The sequence below is a fragment of the Hipposideros armiger genome, unplaced genomic scaffold (assembly GCF_001890085.2).
Source record: "Hipposideros armiger isolate ML-2016 unplaced genomic scaffold, ASM189008v1 scaffold_112, whole genome shotgun sequence".
Classification (NCBI taxonomy): Eukaryota; Metazoa; Chordata; class Mammalia; order Chiroptera; family Hipposideridae; genus Hipposideros; species Hipposideros armiger.
In genome coordinates, this window is record NW_017731462.1 from 1,825,280 (window position 1) to 1,848,417 (window position 23,138).

The 23,138-nt window shown below is 36.1% G+C and overlaps 1 protein-coding gene across 2 annotated transcripts in view; it reads left to right on the forward strand.

Moving 5' to 3' along the window:
- Window positions 1–23,138, forward strand: part of UNC5C (unc-5 netrin receptor C) — a 395,582-nt gene that overhangs the window by 251,607 nt on the left and 120,837 nt on the right. For both annotated transcript variants that reach the window (XM_019647544.1, XM_019647543.1), the window contains exon 3: window positions 8,451–8,594. In XM_019647544.1, coding sequence (XP_019503089.1) covers window positions 8,451–8,594 — 144 coding nt within the window. The remainder of the gene's footprint in view (window positions 1–8,450; window positions 8,595–23,138) is intronic.

A 23,138-nucleotide genomic window follows, 5' to 3' on the forward strand; every position in this document is an offset into this window, starting at 1 on the left:
CCCTGGGTTGCTGTGTGGTAGATGAATACCTTTCTAGTCACCCAGTTGTAATAATTGTTCTGGGTGAGTTGAATTTTTTAAAAAAATGAAACCATAGTTTGGTTTAAAAGTTTCCTTAAGAATATGAAATATATTGCTTTTAAGGTAAACAAATAGCTGTCTTCAATGTACTGTGTGTGAATTATTATAAGTGGCAGTCACCCCAGAGGTGATTGCTCTTAATACTTGTTTCTAAATCATTTGGAATAAGTGCACGATGAAAACCCAATATCATGAGTAATCATTCTTCATAATAGATGTGCCTGGCTTACATCGTCTAACAGTGTTTTCAAAGAGTCAAGAATATTACTAACACTTATGATTAATGACTTGATGTAAGATCATAGATATGAAAACAAATTTGTAATAATAATTAAAATTATTAAAATGCTATTAAAATAAATCAAATTAGTCTTGTTTACTAGTAGAGACAAATTAATCTTCCTAAAGCATATGTCATTTTAAAAAATGTCATTTCACCAATTTCCAATTTTCACAGACTCCCTGCTCCACACATCAAAGTCCTTGAACTGCCATTCAAGTCTCTCCAGGGTTCTCCCTTCTATCTAGTTCTATGGTTTTATGTAAACTATTCTCCCCCATCGTGCTCCATGCTTTTTCATCTCTGCCCTTTGGCTTCATGCTATTCTCTCCTCCTGAAGTGTCACTGATTCCTCTCTAAATGTTTAAACCCAAACCATGTTACAACATCAAACTCAAATACCCCATTTTCCATGTTTCCCGTGATCTCTCCCTCTGATGCTATTGCACTACATTTTCTTCATGGCGTTTTTACAATTTTCCAAACAATCAATTACTTTTATTCAGTAAATCAACATATGGAGAATGAAAACAAAACAGCTTTGAAAGCCATGATGAGATGGAGTTCTGTGTTTATGGTGACTGTAGAATTTAATAAATTTCGGGGAAATGGTGGTGATCCCAATTAAACAGACTTCTTTATGGCAGGACTTCTGACCAATGCCTTCAATACACTGATGAGCATGTTGCGGTTCTAAGAGGAGGACATATTAGACAGAAATCCCCAAACTTATTTAACCAAAGAGCATTCTTTGAGACACAGTTTGAGGAATACTGGTGTAGTGAAAGGAGTAGAAACATTGGATTGAGACAAATACTAAATCCTGGTTTCAGTAATTATTGGCCGTGTGAATAGCTGTTTAAATCCTGACCTCTGCTCCTTACCCATATTATAGGCATAGCAATTCTAATCCTCCAGATATGTTACACAGATTGAGACATACGGTAGAGCTTCAATAAATACTAACTACCTTTACTTTTCTGAATTAGAATTAAATTTACTTATATCTGGGATTTAATACCACTTTGCATTATTATAGCTATATATGTACAAGTCATTTTTCCATTTAACATACATTGCATGAACACATATTTGTGCCAGTTACTGTACTGATAGATATACAATGCGTATGACAGAGTCCCTTTACTCAGTAAACTATTTTTTTTATCTCTAGTGTTTAAGAGTAAACTTCTGAAGGTAGTATCTATAAACAATTCATCTCTATGGCTATCTTAAAAATTACAGTGCACAAAATACAAGGTCTGATAATTAAGTTAGCGAGCTTGTTGCAATGATGTTGCTAACCTTTTTTGATATCAGAGGGATTATTCATTATGAATTTGTACAAACTGGACAAACAGTTAACCAAGCTTACTACTTGGAAGTGCTGAAAAAGCTGCGTGAAAAAGTTAGACGACCTGAACTTTTCGCCAACAATTCATGGCTCTTGCATCACAACAATGTACCAACTCGCACGGCACTGTCTGTGAAGGAGTTTTTAGCCAGTAAACAAATAAATGTATTGGAACACCCTCCCTACTCACCTGATCTGGCCCCCAATGACTCCTTTTCTTTACCCGAAGATAAAGGAAATATTGAAAGGAAATGTTGATGACATTCAGGACATCAAGGGCAATATGATGACAGCTCTGATGGCCATTCCAGAAAAAGAGTTCCAAAATTGTTTTGAGGAGTGGACTAGACACTGGTGTGGGTGCATAACTTCCCAAAGGGAGTACTTTGAAGGTGGCCATAGTGATATCCAGCACTGAGGTGTATGTAGCACTTTTTTTAGAATGAGTTAGCAAACTTGTCAGATCTCATAGTTACACACAAACTCTCTCCACAGTGGAATGTAACACTTAGAATGAAAGAAACCTTATCTGCCTCCTTTACCACTGTATTTCCAGCACATAGAAGAATGTGTGGCACATAATAGAATCTCAATAAGTACTTATTGAATGAATAACTGAACAGGAGTAATAGTAAGGTCTATAATTCAAAAGCACACAGTTAACCAGATTTGCAAGAACACATTAGTATTACCCACTCTTATTGACAGGATAGTTTTTAAAATTTTGTTTAAATTACTTGTATTAACATTACTAATGAATTGCATGAAATAAAGACAGAAAGGAATGCATGTTTTTAGATTTAGATAATTATTAATAAAAGTATTGCAATATACACTCAAATATATATGGTAATTTAGATGTTTTAAGAATAATATTTAAGAAGAGTAAATGCATTTGCTATCTCAATGGAATATGCTTTGTGCCCTTTCAAATTAAACAAATTGCCACCATGTATTTTTATAAAATTGCTTCTTTATGTTTTAAAGAACATTGACCCACAAGGCAGAGGTAAATTACAGAAAGCATTTTAGTTCCCATTTTGGTCTCAGAAAGACTTGGAACAGAAATTTAACACCAAAGTTAAGAACAGGAATTAAATGATGAGCCAAAGTTGATAGGATGAATTTCCATCACTTCATTACAATTTTGTAAGTAAGAGAGAATATTTTGCATACCCACCACTCCAAACGCCCTTCATACTTACAACTCTAAATTAGAAAGGAAAGGGAAAAATAGTGTAAACATTGTCACTGTATTTTCATATCACCTTACAATTATAATTTCAAGTTTCAAGGCAGAAAACTACATTTATATATGGTTGTCATGTAGCTTTTTAGGAGCACTAGAAGTCTCTCCACTCCAGATACATAATTAATGAATATCTTCTTCTCAGTTCTAGACAAACAAAAATATAACAAAACAAAACATCCTCATTGGACACAGGATGCCAAACAGAACCAAGTGACTACAAACTATCACATAAAAAAGAATCAAATCAATGACCTAGGAATGAAATATTTCCAAGCAAATCCCTTGTTCATTCAGTCCCAGCCATGTTAGTCTTTAAATTTTGGGTAAATCCATCTTGATCACAAAGATATTAAATGTAACTTTAACAAAATTATGCTCATAATAAGTCTAATACATCAGTAAGTTCTAATTCCCAATTACACAAGTAACTTTAGTTAATTAGATTGCCTGTTTACATATTAAATATTATATTTAAATTATTATATTAAAATCAATATTATATTAAAAATTAGATAGCCTGTTTACATGTTAACTATTATATTTTAAATATTTAATATATTAAAATTATGTATTAATTATTATATTAAAAAAGCAAACATTTCAGAGAAATATTTGTAAATTATGTGTTTACAGTGTCTCCTTTTCCTGATATAGTTTTAAAGGTTGTCAGATGACCTTATGTAACATGAAACAATGTCTTCACTGTAAAGTTCTGCCTTTCAAGTTATCATATTTTGATTATTTTAGTGAAGTATAAGTTAAAATAATTATCAGTTTTCATAGTATGACAGCCTTTTAAATAATGATGGTATTTTGTGTGATTTAATTTATAGTAAGACATCTAGAACTGATATGTTTCATATTTTAGATCATATTAGTAAAAACTAACAGGATTAAGCTCTGGAAGAAAGCATGAAAAAGAGACCACACTAATTCAATAAAATGTTGTAATATATTCCAGAGCATCCCTACCTGTAGCCTTGTACATTTCCCACCAATCCATGTCCTCACTGTGAGTGTACTATAATGAGATTTGGTCGAATGACCTCTGCAGCTCTTCTCCCAACAGGGAAAGGGCTGGAAGAAGTCTGCACAACATGATGTTTCAAAACTTCATTTTGCCATATGAAAGATAAAGTAATTGGGAGGAATGAGAAATATAGCTCATGCACACATAACAACTAAGTCTAACATGGGGTTAGGATGCTTTTTAGGGAAATATGCATAAGGTATCAGAAGGTACAGATGGGATGACCATGTTTAAAAAAATATTTTAAGATGATGCATGATTTTTTGAATATCACCTAATAATATAAATGAACAGTAGGTGAACTGTTTGATCCATCTTTACATTTCTGGAACTTGACATACTTTTTGACAATAGTGGATTTTTCATATTTGTTGGCAGCATTACATATTGCATTTCTGGGGAAATGTGGACCTTGTTTTAAATTATTGTACAAGAGGATTATTATGTATTTGTGGTTGCTTTATAATAAACTCTAGAAAAACACTATTTGTAGTGCCTGACCACTATTAAGAAATTAAAATCATGCTAAAGATAAGGTATAAATGTCAATTAACAGATTTTATTGCCATAATCATGGGTAGCCTCACAGGGACCCAATCACAGAATGGTATTTGCATCCGGGTTTCTAAAATCACCTGAAACTCCCTATTAACAAGTACATATTTGTACTCATTATAAGACTTCGTGGTATAGCACACTAATTACTTTCCTGCACTCTGGCTCCCAAACCACAGTGAATTCTATTATAAAAGCAAAATCACTGCAAACTTCAAACAGCATGCACCCTTGAGATGCCATTATTAAAGAAAGAACAGTGATGAGAAATCTTTGATGTTATCCGATGTGATAGAAAATACACATTTGTATTTGAGTAAATCCTGTAGACTGAGGCATGTCCCCTCACCTTTAGATAACCTGAAACCAATTTCAAGTTCCCAAATGATCTTCAAAGCTGCCCGCCTTGGAAGCAATGCTCATGGCATTTCAGATTTCAAGGAAGCCTGTTCTTTCCATCCCAAAACTTCAAGCAGATTTGAAATTTTACTTTCAAAGAGAAAGGAAATTACTTGCTTTTACCCACACCACTAGCCTCTGGTTTGATGAGCAAATTGTCATAGGGAATGAACTTACCTACGGTAATGAAAAGATGGTATGTAACCAAGTAGCACAGAGTCTGAATAATGCAGCTGATTCTAGGGGATTCTGAGCTGTAAGTGTTTAGATACTCCATGCTTCAGTTCTTTCTTGTTCTTGTGCTGTTGACCAACAGGCGGAATGTAAACTCTGGGCATGTGGCAGGACAACTGTACACACTGTGAATAGTCCATCCCCTCCTGAATGGGGCATCTGTGTAGCTGAAGACAGAAATTGGTGTGTGCTTGCCCCAGTGCCCACAGAGAGCCTGGGCCACACAATTCAGAACATTCATACCACAAATAATTCCTGGAGCAGGAGACTCAGTCTGTGGCTTCTTAAAAGGCTTCAGATCTGTGGTCAGTAGAAATATCCATGAGCCTATTTGGACTAAAGGATACAGGGCTTTAGTGAAGTTCCCCTAGCATTTCATTAGGTTTCCTGTAATGGCTTTAAGTAAAAGGAGTGGTGGGGGATGAAACCTGAATATCATCTTGGGAAACACAATGTTTGTATGTGGTTTTAATATCCTGAGCCCATTTGCTGCTGCTCTGCATTTTGGAAACAGCCATTATAGTTCTAAGGACATACACAATGCAGGTTTATCAGCCCTTTGGTTACTGGAAATTACTGCGACAAGTTTACAAGAAGAGTTTTGTTTCCAGTAAGTGAATTGCAGCACGAAAAAAAAAGATATCCACAAGTAAAACAGGCAAAAGGATTAAATATCAGAGAGGGGAATTAAAAGAAAGATGGAGGGGAGGGGTGGGAAAGCTGTGTTCTATCTTTGCATGAATTTCTAGATATTAGAAAAATAATTATAAAAAGATAGGAAAATGAAAGTCCTATGCAGGGGCCAGGAAAGGGGCCAGGAAGTAGTGCTACTTGTTAATAAGTTGGAATTTTTTGCTGTGGTGATGATTTTACTAGGTGGACATTAGCTAAAATAATATGCTAATCTTTTCATAGAGGGATGAGGGGTTAGGATATTCCAGGTACTCGAACATTCTTTTTAAGCTGATCACTATCTAAACATACAAGGATTACTAATTTTCAAAACTTTAAATTAATTTTAAATATACTCAATACACTTTTGACAATTGAATTGTTCCTTCTGTGCCATTGCCCTGCTTGGGGTTGTAAACCCCCCTTTCCTGGGCTTCTTCCTGTGTAAGGACTCTCGAGTGCTCCTAACGGCTTTTCTGTGACTCAAGTCTCATCACCTCTTGATAGGAAATACCATTTATTCCCTGTGAAAGAGCCTACTTCTGTTGGATGGTTGTTAATTTCCCTGAGTGATGTTACCCATCTGAGCATGTCCTAGGCTTTAGGTTAATTTCTGGAATACTCTTTTTTAGGATCTCTAGATGAAAACTCTCTCATGTCACCTGTAACAAGCCATGATGAAACATTTTAAGAAATCATCACTTTTCATAACTAATGAAACTCTGAAGAACTAAACTCTGTATCTTGAACATATCATATACATGTAATTTTAAATGATCTGATTACATCATCTTCTTGCTTAAAACACTTTAGTGATATCCATGGCTTTCAGGAAGAAATCCCAAATCCTAAACATGGTATACAATAGTGGTTCTCAAACTGTAGCATGCATCAGAATTCTTGGAGGGCTTGTTAAAACACAGATTGTGGGCCCAATTCTCAGATTCTTATTCAGCGAATCTCAAGTGGGTCCCAAGGATTCACCTTTCCAACAAATTCCAGGTGATGCTGATGAAGCTGTACTGGGGTCCACTCTGAGAACCACCAGTCTACAAGGCTATATAAACTAGCCCCTTTCTTCTCTCTAGTTTCATCCCATGCCTTTATTCTCTGTCTGGTGCTTAATTATCTTCTCTGGGGTCCTTAATCTTCTCATTATCTTTCCTGTTTCTTCCCATGTGTCCTGTCCCTCTCCTCATATAATTCAACCAACATAACTCATGTTGGATCTTTCCTAAGTTGGGTCCCCTTGTTATCATTCTCATTGTCCTTATATGTCTCCTTTGCAGCACTGAACACAATTATAATTAAATAATAAAGTGTATAACCGGTAGTTAATATGTGCCCCCCACACAAAAATATTAGTTCATTGAGGACAATGACTATCTTCCTCATTATTTCCCAAGTACCTAGTGCAGTGTCTTTTACATGATTGATACTTGAAAAATATTTGTTCAATGAATGAATGAATGGATGAATGAATAAACAGTACAAAGCAATATATTTAATCTTTCTTCCTGTGTTCATACTTGACCCAGAGCAAATTCTTGTACTCCCTAAGGGCACCCGTTAGTTCTCTCAATACAAACTCCATTCTTGAAGTGTGTACTTTCATTCTCCAGGAGCACTGGCAGTTACCTGCATATATTGTTTAGATAATTCTTCTTACTCAGTGCAAAGGGGCGCACTGCAGAACCGATCTCTGAAATAGGTTTTGATACCTCAAAATAGATACTCCTAAAATGATAATCCCAGAGTTTTAGTTCAATTTTTGTTATTTAGAATTACATAATTCTGTGAAACAAATTCCAATTATTTGATCTTTTCAGCTGGAGGCCACTTTACCTTTAACAGGATTTTGGTTACATTACAATTATAGAGAAACATTTGGGTTTTCAAAATATTATGCATGAAAACCTTAAAGTTACACATTCTTTAGATTTAACAGCATGGTTTGTTAACTAAGGCTGGTCTATCTTTCAAAAAAAGAAGTTTGCCTTAATAGCTGAAACACAACTGTTAAAGTAATTTAGTTGTTAAATAATTACCACAAATTTATAAATGATCAGATGATATAATAAAACCTGATGTATAAGTGTATGTATTTATAATTTATGACTTATGATTATAGTTTTAGGTGGTTCTATTTCATGTGAACTAAATCTTCCTAGGAGCATTCAGATTTGTAATTTTATGTATAACATATGGGTATCTTACCCACAACCTATATAATTGAGGTAGAATCTTTAGAATTTGAGAAATACAAGTAAACATTTACGTATACAGAGGGAGATAACTTGGTGAAGGATGAATATTAGTCAAGCCATTCGAGGAAATGTGGAATTTTGTGGAGTGACAGATTTTCACTTTCAACTTCTGATGAATCCAGAAGATTTGAAATAACAAATAAGAGAATGAAAAAAGTTGCGAATCAAGAAACTGGAGCCAGAGGGAAATCAGAGGATATGAGAGGCAATATCTTGGATGTTGATCTATGACATCAAGAAGGATCACTGAGGGAATAACTATGGTATGATGTTTTGTATTTCTTTAGTATAAATCTCCTGACTTAGATCTTCCTTTCTCTGGTTAGGTCTCATTGTCCGGGAAGTAAGCATTGAGATTTCGCGCCAGCAAGTGGAAGAACTCTTTGGGCCTGAAGATTACTGGTGCCAGTGTGTGGCCTGGAGCTCAGCCGGTACCACAAAGAGCCGGAAAGCCTACGTGCGCATTGCATGTGAGTCACTGTGCATGGACCCCGTGGATTTAGGAAGCTGATGGAATATTGGAAAACGTAGACTGTGACTTGCCCTAGCGTCAAAGAAACCTGGTTAAAAAAGGCTCCCAGATTTCTGGGTTGAGCTATGCTTTCCCCTTAAGTCACTAGACTGTTATTTTCTGTTTCAAGGCACTGAGTAGTTTTCCTTTAGGGACATGAAAGAATGAGTACTACTTTCAAGAGAATCTGATTTTTTAAAATCTGTAATAATTAGTTTATAGGAAAACCAACTATATTTCTTTAATGAGTTTATTCTGCCAATTTGTTAAGACAGTGCCAACTAGTTTTGCTATTGGAAACAGAGATTACCCAGACAAAGTTCTCTATTTATTTTGGAAATGTTCTAGTGAATCAAAATTACCACTATTTTCCACACTGTGTTAATTTCTAGAGCATTCGTGCTCAGGGAGAGGTTAAACGGTTCCTCACAAAAACGGCTCTGTAATCAAATAGGTGTTGCAATTACTTTTTTTTTTTCAGCCAAACTTAAAGAGGTTTCTTCATTGCAAAACTTCTCAAATTCTTTAATATGCTAATACTTAATATGCTAATCAAATATGCTAATATTATCACCAACAAGGAGATACAGCCTGCAGCTCTTTCTACAGAACCTATTTTCTTTTTTTTAAAATATCATTTCATTTTATTTTTATTTTTTTTATTATTAGTTTCAGGTATACAAAACAATGCAATAGTTATCTTTTTCACCCCTCACAAAGTAACAACCCCCCTCCCCCATCCACTGCCCTCCCACCCCCGATATCATACATATCTATTACAATTCCATTGACTCCATTCCCACACTCTACTCCACATCCTGTGACTATATGTATATATAATTGTAGTTGACATACAATATTATTCAACATCAGCTTCAGAAATACAGTGCAGTGGTCAGGCCTCTTTACTGTCTATGAAGTAGTCTCCCTGACCAGACATGAGTCCAACTGGCTCCCTAAAAAATATTTACAACATTATTGATTATATTCCCCAGACTGTCTTTTCTATCCCTGAGACCATATTGTAGTTACCAATTTATGTTGTCTCATCCCTTCCCCTTCTCCCTCATCCCCTCCCCCGTCCCATCTAGCAATCATCAGTTTTTCCTCTGTGTCTCTGAGATTACTTCTGTTTAGATTTCTCATTTATTCATATTTTTAGATTCCACATATAAGTGAGATCATATGGTATTTGTCTTTCTCTGACTTATTTCACTTAGCATAATGTTTTCTAGGTCCATCCATATCATTGCAAATGGTACAATTTCCTTCTTCTTTATAGCTGAATAATACTCCATTGTGTAAATGTGCCATAGTTTCTTAACCCAGTCATCTACTGATGGGCATTTTGGTTGTTTCCAAGTCTTGGCTATTGTGAATAGCGCCACAATGAACATAGGGGTGCATATATATTTTTTGAATTAATGTCTTGGGTTTTTCTGGATAAATACCTAAGAGTGGAATTGCTGGGTCATAAGATAGTTCCATTTCCAGTTTTTGAGATACCTTCATACTGATTTCCATTGTGGCTGCACCAGTCTGCAGTCCCACCAACAGTGCACCAGGGTTCTTTTCCCCACAACTTTGCCAACATTTGTTGTTTGTTGACTTATTGATGGTAGCCATTCTGACCGGAGTGAAGTGGTATCTCATTGTGGTTTTTATTTGCATCTCCCTAATGATTAATGAGGTTGAGCATTTTTTCATATGCCTGTTGGCCATCTGTATGTCCTCTTTAGAGAAATGTCTCTTCATATCCTCTGCCCATTTTTTAATTGGGTTGTTTGNTTCTTTGCTGAGTTATTGGTGATAGCTATTCTGACTGGGGTGAGGTGGCATCTCATTGTGGTTTTTATTTGCATTTCTCTAATGATTAGTGAGGTTTAACACTTTTTCATATGCCTGTTGGCCATCTGTATGTCCTCTTTAGAGAAATGTCTCTTCATATCCTCTGCCCATTTTTTAATTGGGTTGTTTGTTTTTTGGTGTTAAGTTGTATGAGTGTTTTATAAATTTTGGATATTAACCCCTTATCAGATATCTCATTGACAAATATCTTCTCCCATTCAGTAGGCTTCTTTGTTGTTTTATTGTTGGTTTTCTTTGTTGTGAAAAAACTTTTAAGTTTGATGTAATCCCATATGTTCATTTTTTATTTTACTTCCCTTGCCCACAGGGATGTATCAGTAAATATATTGCTCAGGGTAATGTCTGCAAATTTAGACCCTATATTTTCTTCTAGAAGTTTTATGGTTTCAAGTCTTACATTTAAGTCTATAATCCATTTTGAATTTGTTCTTGTACATGGCATAAGGAGGTGGTCCAGTTTTATTTTTTTGCATGTGTCAGTCCAATTTTCCCAGCACCATTCATTAAATAGACTATCTTAACCCCAATGTAAATTCTTGCTTCCATTGTCATAGACTAACTGCCCATATATGCATGGATTTTTTTCTGGGCTCTCTATTCTGTTCCATTCATCTATGTGCCTGTTTTTATGCCAGTACCATACTGCAGGAACCTACTTTCAATGAATACCATTCACATCTTAAGCAATAAGAATGATGCTATAATCTGTTTTAAGGTTCCATATTGAGAAATTTTCTCAAGTATGAGCCCAGTGAAATCCATGTAAGTTTTATTATCTGAACTGCTTTGCAGGTCTGTGGTTTACTAAATTCCCTTTTGTGGCAGGTGGCAATATCGCTTACCACTAATGTATCAATAAGTCCCAATAATCCTGGCTCTGGTGCTTTCCCAGTTCTATTCCTGTCTCTTCTTTCCCTTCACCTTGATAAACCATTGCAAACACTTCCCAGTTAGTGTTGATAGCTCAGGTCTCTTCTTTTCCAATCCTTTTTCCATATTACCACAAGTGCAACCTACCTAAAATTCAGGTCTCATCTCACCTCTACCTGCTTAAAAATTTTACAGTTGCTTATGTGATAAAGTAAAAATTCATTCCAATGTCATATATATATCATTATATTCATTTGTTAGGGCTACCATAACAAAATACCACTGAGTGGGTGGATTAAACAATAGAAATTAATTATTCTCACAGTTCTGGAAGCTAGAAATCTGAGATCAATGTGCTGGCAGTATTGATTTTTTCTGAAGCTTCTGACCTTGGCTTTTAGATAGTCATCTTCTCTGTGTCTTCACATGGTCTTCCCTCTGAAACTATCCAGGTCCAAATTTTTCTTCCTAATAATATTATCAATCATATTGGACTGGGACCACCTTAAAGGCCTCATTTTAACTTAGTTACCTCTTTAAAGGCCTTTTTATCTCCAAATAAAGTCACAGGCTGAGATACTGGGGTTTACGAGCTCAACATGTGAATTTTGGCAGGGGAATACAATTCAGTCAATCCATAACAACCATATTTCATGGTTTACATTTCTAACCTATGTCTCCATCTTTGACCATAAGAATTTCTCCATTCTAATCACATTATATTACAAGTACTTTGACTTCTATGCTTTCCAGCTATTGTTCACAATTAAGAGTTTCACTCTTCTCTTCCCCTTCATCATTATTTGTAAGAATTCATTTATTCAGCCAATATTTTGTAAACATTTTCTCTGTTCTTGGGACAATTGTAGGTGTTGGGTATGGAGCCAGAAACAAAGCATGTGATGGTCCTTGCCCTTCCTTCTAGAGCTAATGTTCTGGTGAGGAAGAGCAAACTCTAAACAAAATAAATGATAATCAGGTTCAGAGCATGTGGTAAGGTATATAAACAAACCAAACAGGAAAGGGGGCTATGGAGTGCTAAGCGAGGGTGGTCAAAGGAGTCCTCAGGAAGAAGTCCACAGTTAAAGAAACCTGAGGAAGGGAGGGAGGGAGTAAGGCAGAAGGGACAACAAGTGACACAAGTTCAGGTACCCTGAGGCGGGAGTGCGCTGGGCAGTTCCAAGAAGACCAAATTGGCCACAGTGGCTGGAAGGGAGTGAATGAAAGGGGACTCCTGGATGAACTGAGAAAGGTATAGCATGGAGGTAAGGACAAGATGGGCAGTGTGGAGATGGCCTAGGACCCTGTAGGCATAATATACTTGGTTCTTAGTATGAGATGACAACTTTGGAATGTCTTCAGCAGAAGAATTCATGCCCTGACTTCCATTTTAACAGTATCACCTGACTGCTATGTTGAGGATAGACCATGAGGGGCAAGGGTGGAAATGAGAAGCCCAGTCTTGAGGCTGTGACTGTGAAAGATGGCAGGTGAGCACAGATTAGAAGCAGTAGACGTGGGGCAGTCTGGATTCTAGATACATGGTAAAGCAAAGGTAATAGCTTTTGCTGAGAGATTGGATTTTGTGAGATTTTGTGAGAGAAAAAGAGGAAAGAAAGATTCAGAAGTCTTGAGTTTTTTAAGGATTTCTTTCAAATGTCTTTAGTGAAGTCTGGGTCTCCAGAGTGATAGGCATCCCTTTCTCAATACTTTCAGAGCAGTTGGTCCATATTCGTAACATAGGGCCTATCTCATTTGAATTATATTCACTTATAACATCTGTATTTCATGCCAGCAATTTCCTTGAGATCAATTTGTCTTAATTCAATTTTGTTTAACTTTATATTTTTAGTGCTTAGCACAATGTCTAGAACATCATAGATGTTTAATAAATTTTGTTGAATTAAAGTCATTATAAAGAATTCCTGAGCTTTATTAAAAGTTTCTATATGAATCATACTTCTCTGAGCAAGTCTAAAGAGATGTCTTATGTGGATTCTCCATGAAATAGTTTGAGATGGAGACAAGCATGTGGGCCAATGTATTAGAGTGCTCTGAGAAACAATATGTGTGGAAGAATGAAGGCAGTAGGATGGGCAGAGGAAGAAATTGAGCTGCAATCCAGGTGCAACAAAGGATGACCCGAAAGGGAGCTCTGGAGCTCAGATGACCCTTCAGAGTTTTCTTGCCTTGAGACATAGGGGGTGAACAGGCCTATGCTCCCCCACATAGATTAGTCAGTGGATGTGGGCTCCTCCTTTACCCTCCACCTCCACCAGCTAGTATGACCTGGGCCAAGTCAGTTCTCTCCAACTGAGGGCAATTCCAGTAGAAAGGGGCTGAAAACTTTCACTATCAACACTCCCAATAGGCAGGATCAGTCCTGAAAACGGATCTTAGTAACATATCACAACTTCCACTACAATTGTCTGCCGCAAATCTTGAAGAGTTTATTTTATAAATTATGAAGAAAAAAAGATACTTTCAAACATTTTTAAAAGAAAAAAATTAATTATTTTGATCAAGTATTTAAATGAATTCAAAATTAGATTCTAATTATAATCAAAAGGAGGCACAATGATATAAAACTGTATCTTTAAATTTTATGTGTTAATCAATATCAAGTATAATAAATATTTAAAATTGCCAATCTATACTTTATACTAAATTGGTTTGCCAAAAAGCCAAAGTTTAAGTACTTCAAAATTCCAAATGATGAATCTTGTGCCAATTTTATATGTATATTAACATTCTCTCTATGTATTCCTAATCACATAACATTTAAATACATTTAAGAACCCCATTTTTCTTTGCAACATAATACATAATCTTTGTTATTGACAGCTTTTAAACATAGTTTGACATTTTCAAATAAGAAGAAAACACACTCTTCTAGTAAGAGATTAATTTTCTCATATTACCTTTTCATCTGTATGTGATAAGACTGGTGAGCAATTTGCTTGTACTTCCATAATTAACTGAACTTATGTATGTGTGGCCTAGGAACACCATCCAACAAGTAAAGATTTACTCATATAGACTTTATGATGAAAAAAAAACAGGTTAAATACAACATTCTCTCTGTCAAGTCTGATCGCTACCAACAAGTTCTTGCTAATGTTGCAGAAATCTCGCAGATTGTCTATTTAGTCCTGTTTTGAGTGAGCTGTGGTGCTTTGCCCAGTAATATTTGACAGATAGCCACCACATAAACTTCAATTAAAGTTAAAATTTGTCTTGGGTAAAAAAACCATGATGCTAAGTGCAATTACCTCTCACCTAACCAGATTTATACCCATTTTGTGTACTTTGGAGGAGGCCATATTTCTTTCATGAAAAAAACTCTATTTTTGGAGGTTTATAAAGCAGAAATGAATATTAGCTATTCATTTATTTAAGGTTGCTTATAGTATTTCACACATTCAAACTATATAAAATATAAAAATAAGTTTGTGACATAATCAGGGCAGAAAGAAGAAAGGAAATACGAAAGTTATTATAGCATTCAGCCAAGCGTGAGCTAAGAACATAATATGCCTGCTCTAAAATCATGCGCATTTGCCAGAGGGGAGTGCCAAATGTCCTAGGTGGGGGCTATAGCTTCCATGGCAGAGAGCAGTCTCTTCTGAAAGAACTCAGACGTTATAATGACTGTCCAAAGTAAAAGCCTTATGGTAATACAGCTACCGGTTTATGGAATTGTTCCTTCCAGTGTCCCTTGTTCTAGGCCAATGGGAAAAACTCCGGTTGTTAAGATAGGAAAACATAATTCAGGCAAAATGTCAGCAAATACCATCTTTCCACAGGAAATGTCTTGGTTTTGATATAGCTGCTGTTGTTGATGTTTTGATTGTTAATGATGTGGTTATTGTTGTGAGGAGATGTTGTTTATAATGCGAAAAGAGTAGCTTAGTGGCGAGGATAGAGAACAGGCTTTGGTGCCAGGTTGACTCATATTCAAAGTTTAGTTGCATCACTTACTCAGGTGACCTTTGTCGAGTGACTTAACCCCTCTGAGCCTTAGTTTCATCAACCATGAAATGAAAATGATAAGGTTATTGTTAAGATTAAACAAGATAAACATGTAAAGCATGTGGCATAGCGCCAGATCCAAAGCTAATACTCAGTGAATGATAATAATTGTTCGTAACAAGAGATACAACAGTTTAAGCAATTTTATTTGTGCGAACTGAAACTTATCAATACTAAGTTAATTTTAAAAACTGAAAAGTCTCTCCTTTTACCTCTTCATGTTCCAAACCTGGGCTGACAATCCTAGAGGATAAAATTCTCTGCAGATTCACATGTAATTAGAATGCAATATTTTCCTGTGCCTGAGGATGGAGGAGCACTCCATATGGTCCCCCTTCTATTGCAATTCAGGTGTTGTAGTGGATTTCTGTGCACAGAGAATCTATCTTCCTGGGAATGGCAGGATAGTTCCTAAGGATTTTCTTTTTATCCTGTGTACAAGCAATAAATCACAGCCACCATCACAAAGGCCACTGGCTACAAAGAGGGATAAGATAGTTCTTAAAAAGAATCAAAGAGGATCAGAGCCACCATTTTAAAAAGTAAAAAAAAAAAAAAGGCAAAATTAATTTTATTAATGTATTTTATTTAGTCCATTATCTCTAAACTATCATTTCAAGAAAAGAACCAAAATAAACAAGTATTAATGAAATACTCCACATTCTTTTTTTTTTATACTAGTGTTTGAGATCTGTTATATTTACACTTACACTACTTCTCAATTAAAACTAGCCACACATCAACTGCTTGAGAGCCACATGGGGCTAGTATTAGGCTGGTGGGTTCTAGAATAATGATAATAATTGAGGTGCTCTTCCAATTGCTTTATTCTTTCACCTCACATAGTTACCTTTTTCTTTTGTGGTGAGAACACTTAAGATCTACTCTCTTAGCAAATTTCAAGTATACAATATAGTATTATTAACTATAGTCACCATGCTGTACATTACATTCCCAGAAATTAATCATCTTATAGCTGAACCCTTTGGCCAACATTTTCATAGATTACCTCACTCAGTCCTTGCAACAACCCTGTGTGATGGTGTTATCATTCTCACTTTACAGATGAGGAAATTAAGAACAAAGGGAGATTAAAAAATCCTGCCTGAGTTCACATAGCTGGTATATGGAGAAGTGAGTCAGTCCAGCAGCAGTGTCCTGAATCAACACACTAGCTATGAATACGAGAGGAGCTGACAATGATTTTTTTTTCTTTTTTTTTTCTTTTTTTTTTATTGTTAGTTTCAGGTGTACAGAACAATGCAATAGTTACCCTTTTCACCCTCACAAAGTAACAACCCCCCTCCCCCCATCCACTGCCCTCCCACCCCCGATATCATGCTTATCTATTACAATTCCATTGAATCCGTTCCCGCACTCTACTCCGTGTCCTGAGGTTATATGTATATATAATTATAGTTGACATACAGTATTATTCAACATCAGTTTCAGAAATACAATGCTGTGGTCAGGCCTCTACATCAACTATGAAGTGGACTCCCCAAAAGGACATGGGTCCATCTGGCCCCCTAAGAAATGCTTACAACATTATTGATTGTATTCCTTGGACTATCTTTTTCTATCCCTGAGGCCATATTACAATTACCAATTTGTATTGTCTCATCCCTTCCCCTCTCCTTCATCCCCACCCCCTCCCAACTAACAACCCTCAGTTCTTCCTCTGTGTCTCTGAGACTATCTCCATCCACTTCTCCCATCCATTCAGTTCCTTAGAATCCATGACAATGATTTTTATGTTAGGTGGCAGTTCGCAAAAATATCTCCTCTTCCTGGGCCGGCCGAGTGGCTCAGTTGGTTACGAGCTCGCTCAAGAGTAGGAGCTCTGAGCAACAGTGGTTCGATGCCCGGCCTGAGCTGAGCTGCTGCTGAGCTGCCAACAGGTGGCAGGATGGCTCAGCTAAAAGAAAAAAAAAATCTCATCTTCCACATGCATAATATTATAGGCTCACTATTATTTACAATCCATAAATGTAAGAAGGCCTTCAATTCCTGCCTCTCTCCTCATTGCTTGGTCTGCTCTGACCACACCAGCTTCCTCAAGTGGACTACAATACATTCATTTCCAGAATACGATACACTCATTCCAGATACAAGCTATTTGCATTAACTGTTCCAAAACACCTGGAACATTTTCCCCAACTCCGTGTAGCTCACTTTCTTCTTTCATTCAGATTTCTGCTGAGGTGTCACCTCTACAATGGGGTCAACCCTGACCAATTTACCTAAAACCTACTGACCCCAACACTGTCCCTACTAATCACAAGCATGCTTTATTTTTCTTGAGATCATTTCTCATCATTATCTCTTTTCTTTTATGTTGACTATGTGCATCATGGAAATATAAGCCTCCAACAGACACTTTATTTTCTCCACCATTATATCTAGGTGAAAATTAATAAACAGAACCTCATTTAAAATGGAGTTGAGAGGCTGGAAGAGAGAACTCTCGGGTATGTGTCACTGAACACACACTACCAACCCCAACAGGAAGAGATGTACCTTGCGTCTTGAACAGGAAATGATACTACATTACTACCTTGGCAGGAGGAAGAAAAGATTCCTCCTTGTCCAGTAACAACTCCACCAATGGGAGACTGCTATGGCTCAGCCAATGAAAAGTCACTATATTTCAAACTTTCAGTTTTCTCCAATGGAGTCTTTGTTTACAACAGCCTCTCGAACCACCCAAGTTCATAAAAGAACATTCCTCTCCTTTGTTTTCCTGGATTGTATGTGGCTTGCCATTAGATCACATGTCCTGAATTTCAATTCTTTGTTGTTCTTGAGAAACCTACATTGCTGCAGAAATAAAAGGCTATCTTTTTATTAAAAGTCAACATCCCTAATACCTAAAAAAAGTTCCTTGCATGAGGTTGGTGCTAAGTAAATGAAGACATAAAAAAATGAAATGAAACTGAAAGCATACGATGGGGCAAAGTGATGATGCTATTCAATTATAATCATTTGTTCATTTAAGTAAAAATGTTTTATTGCCTAAGGAATTCAAGGACATCAGGTATCCTGAAATGATTGCCACTGTGCTCCCCCCACCCCACTTCAAAAACCCCCATTACATGTCTATGCTTATTTATTTTCCTCATAGCACTTATCAACTTCTAAATTACTATATATTTACTTATGTATTATGTTCATGGTTTGTAGTATAGCCCTTCCAACCCCCTTAGAAAGTAAGATCCTATGGGCAAACATTTTTGTTTGGTTTGTTCACTGATGAATTCAAAATGCCTACAATGATGCTGGGCACAGTGTGGGAACTCAATAATCTTAAAGGAATGAATGAATGAATATTTCTATAGTGGTGGTAATAGTATCACCAATGAAATATATGTTACCTTATGAACTATTGTGTTGGTTTACACACAGAAGTCATTACCCATGGCCTTATATTTCATTTTTCCATTTCCTGTCTTCCTGGCATAAAGCAAAATTAATAATGAAATTTAACCAAATGATGCATTTATTTAAGCAGGTGTTCTGGAAGATTTACATTATACCATGACAGTATGTAGATGCTACTGCCAGATGTCTTGGTAGGGGCAGGATGCCAGAATAAATGGTCTGTTTACTAAGGTGGGGTTTGATCCCTGTACAAACATTTAAGCCCTGAATAAACCCAGTATAAATTACAGAGGCCAGATTTTCAATTAGATGAGATTAATTGTAGAATTTAGACTTCTTTAGATAATAAGAGATAAATTTTTAACAATAAATTTCTCTTTGTTTCATATCAATCTCAACCATGGTATTAAATAGTATTAAAAATCAACCAATGGGTTGCTCCTATTTCAAGATTAAAAACTGTAATATATACCTGACTATATCAGGTATATATATTTACCTGATAAGTATTTATTTTTCCAAGCATATCTGCTTTTGTATATAGACAGAAGGTCCCAAGATTCATGAAGACCTGCACACAAATCTATAGACATTCATAGCCCATATTTACTCTGAGCGGTAGACATCCAATTGACAGAGCACTGTCTCATAAGTTATATTTTTTGGGAAATCATTTATCTATGTGTTATTGGCAAGGTCAGTAACCCACTAGACTAAAATTTTTCTTTAAAGTAATGTTTTATGCTGTATGAAAAGGGAAGTTTATAGCTAAAACGCTTATTTGCAAAAAAGCTTGTCTGCAATCATTACATTCTTCTTTTTACTCTGAGAAAAGAGCCTTCACTTTTTGATGTCTCATCTATAAAGCTGGCATGCGGCTTAAGATATACTTTAAAAAATATTGTGATGACATATAATCATTTTTTTTTCTGAAACTAAAGATGCAGTGTGAATATAAAAGAGTGGCTCATATGTATTTTTATCTCCCGCTTCTCTGCAATGGATGTCATTTGGAGTTCTATTTCTAAAATATTTATTTAAAAAACAAACAAACAAAAACCTTTAGCAAAACTATCTGAATACAACTATGTCCTATAAATGCCCCAAAGCCAAGAAATAAAGAATGGCTGAAATGGTACTTTCCTTCTGCAGGGACTCTGTTCACTAAAGCTTTCTTTGAAAGACCTCACTGCAGTAAGGAGTAGCCATGCCTCGGCACCACTTAACACATTACCAAGATGGTTTTCTGCTGATTCGCTTAAAGATCATTCTAATCTCTGTCCCTGGCTATGAACTATGATATTATGAAAGTTTTTTTGTGGCAAATTCCTAAGAGTTATCCAAAACAGCTTTAGAAAGGCAAAATCAGGTTATGGAATAAAAACAGGAACAAAATCAGAATCTTTCATCTTCATTAGGCTTTTAAAAAGTCTGTGTCCTGGTAGCCAACGTTTATGGCATCCTTCCTGTGTGCCTAACTCTGTCGTAAAGTTCCTTGTGCATGTTAACTATGTGATGACCCCAACAATCTTATGAGATAGGTCCTATTCCCCTTAGACTGAAAATAATGAAACAGGAGCCAGAAACATTAGGTAACTTGCCCAGGTCGCTTGTTTAGGAAATGGTAAATCTGAGTTTTAAACAAACTTTTTTCTTTGCAGTCCAAGTCATTGTACAGATTGCAGAAACGTGACAATTCTTGACTTTTCAATCTAACCAGAGGGGAAACTTGATTTAGTTTATTTTTGTTGGTTGCTTGGTTGGTTTTTGTTTGTTTTATATATTTGGGAAGGAAAAGCAAGTGAAAAAAGAAAATTCCATCCTTTTTTATATACTTTGTCCCTTATATTTAGAAATCACAATAAGAGTCACTGAATATAAAAAATTTTCATGATTTTTTAAAATTCAAGCAAAGATAAGATACTCTATTCCTGACAAATAAGACCATGGAAAACTATTTAGGGTTCTATGGCCTTAAGTCAGGCATTTTTCACTTTTAGTATATGCCCAACACTCAGAAGACTAATTTAGTTCTCCCAAAATATGCTGTACTGGTCTATTCACAGAAGTAATTTCTCATTAGCAGCCAGATTTGGTGATTTAATCATAAGCTCTACTATGACAACAGAATTAGCCCCTTTTATCATTATTGGAAGTAAATATTATAACACAAATATTATTACTATATGTGACCATAGAATTATTTTATTTGCTAGAGGAGCCCTTTGAAAGTACATTAAAACAAATGTTTAAAAAGTTAAAAAATACGTTCAGCGCCTTTATTCATTGAGCATGCAGAAGAATTAATGGAAAAGTAATTTGAAAGTAGGAAAATGTGAATCATAGCAAAGCAGCTATATTCGCTTAATGAAAGGTCAGGCTGTGTCAGAAAATATAGAAGCCCAAGAGCAGATAATTCCAGGTGAAGCTCTTCCCTAGACCTGGAACAATTTTGTCATGACCAGCTCAATTTGAGAAACAAAAAAAGCTTAATTCTGATGCTTGGAGTGGCCGCTTGGTAGAAATAAATAATAAAATAATTTCTTTAATTAAATATCAGTACAGCCATGAATTCTGTGAAAATTTGACAGCTACACTGATTGGGGACTGAATGGAATGAGCATCTAAATGAGGACATATATAGAGGGCCTTTATGTAATAGCATTGTCCTAAGTGTTTTTATGTGTATTTCCTTATTTAATCTTCACAATAACTAGATGAGGCAAGTATCGTAGTTATCCTCATTTTAGGGATGCAGAAACAAAAGCACGTAAACCTCATGAAGTAAAGAACAAGAATGAAAGTCAGGCAGGCGGATCCAAGCTCCATGCTTGTAACCCCAGTGGCTGGCTGGATAATTGCCCCAAGGCATCAAGTCCCAATCCCTGGAACCTATAAATCTCACCTTACATGGAAAAAAGGATCTTTGCAGATGTGCCTAAATTAAGGATTTTGAGACGGGGAGATTATTTGGGATTATTCAGGTGGGCACTAAATGCCATCACAAGTGTCCTTATAAGAGAAAAGCAGAGGGAGACTTGACACGGATAGAAGAGGAGGAGGCGATGTGACCACAGAGGCAGAGATTGTAGGGATGCACCACAAACCAAGGAATGCTGGCAGCTGCAGAGTCTGGGAGAGGCAAGCTACAGATGCTCCTTGACAGGGGAACACAGCCTTTCCAACACCTTGATTATGGCCCAGTGAAACTGATTTCAGATTGTTGGCCTCCATCCAGACTGTGAGAAAATAAATTTATCTTGTTTTAAGCCAGCAAGCAATAATTTCTATAGAAAACAAATGCAACCACTATGCGACATCCCTCCTTCAAAAGACTCTCATCATGAGGTAGCTCGCATCTCAATAGTCGGTAAGCTTGAACAAGTGGGTTTACCTTTCAAAGTCCTAGTTGTATTATATGTAAAGTGAGGGGAGGGATATGTGATTTCTAAAGGCTTTGATAGTTTTCCACCATATGAGAAATTGTTCCAAGACCTTCAGTAAAGAGGATGGCCATATTATTTGGGAAACTGAATTCAATTCAGCATTTCTTAAAAATCTACTATGCACTGAGCACCAAGTGTCAAGATGTATTTGACCTCATAGGATTTTTTAAACTGTATAAATTCAGTAATTAGCTGGGATGAGTTTGTCTTCATGAAGTGAAATTTAGCAGTGATGTAATAGCTGCTGGAAAGGTGACACCAGCTGTGCAGGCATATCAGGAGCTTCTGTGTGGTGAACTTTAGGTTGGAAGGCAAATGCATCACATCTTCAATGCCAACTCGGGCTTAGATGTGGCTTCCAGGGTCCTATGCTAGGGAGGATCATGAGGCTAAATCCCAATTCCACAAAGAATATCATGATCAATTACTTATGGACATACGTGCTGAAAGGGAAGGTTGCGGTCCCAGATATTTGCCATTTCTACTCTAAACACAAGAGTTGAGTACAGATCATAACCACTCTTGACAGTTTACTTCTGTACATGGAAGAGCTTCAGGTTTTTGTACATAGCAGCTGTGGCAATGAAGGCATTGCTTCAGAAAAGGATGCGGGGACACTTTTATCCTATGTAGTCATCACGAATTACAGGAATGATGACAAAGAGTCTTTTCAGCTATCAAGAAACTTTGGGTTCACCTGACTAAGGTAATAATTTCCATTTATTTAAAATGTCACTTCATTTTCTGAAGTCCTAATGTTTATTACCTAACATTCTTTCTGAAAGTAGGTAAGGGAACACAAACTAATAATTGTAAAATATTAATTCAGAAAAGGTTATGTATATCATCCTACTAACAGAAACAGCTTTGCCCACCAAGATCTCTTAGTCAGCTTTCTTAATTAA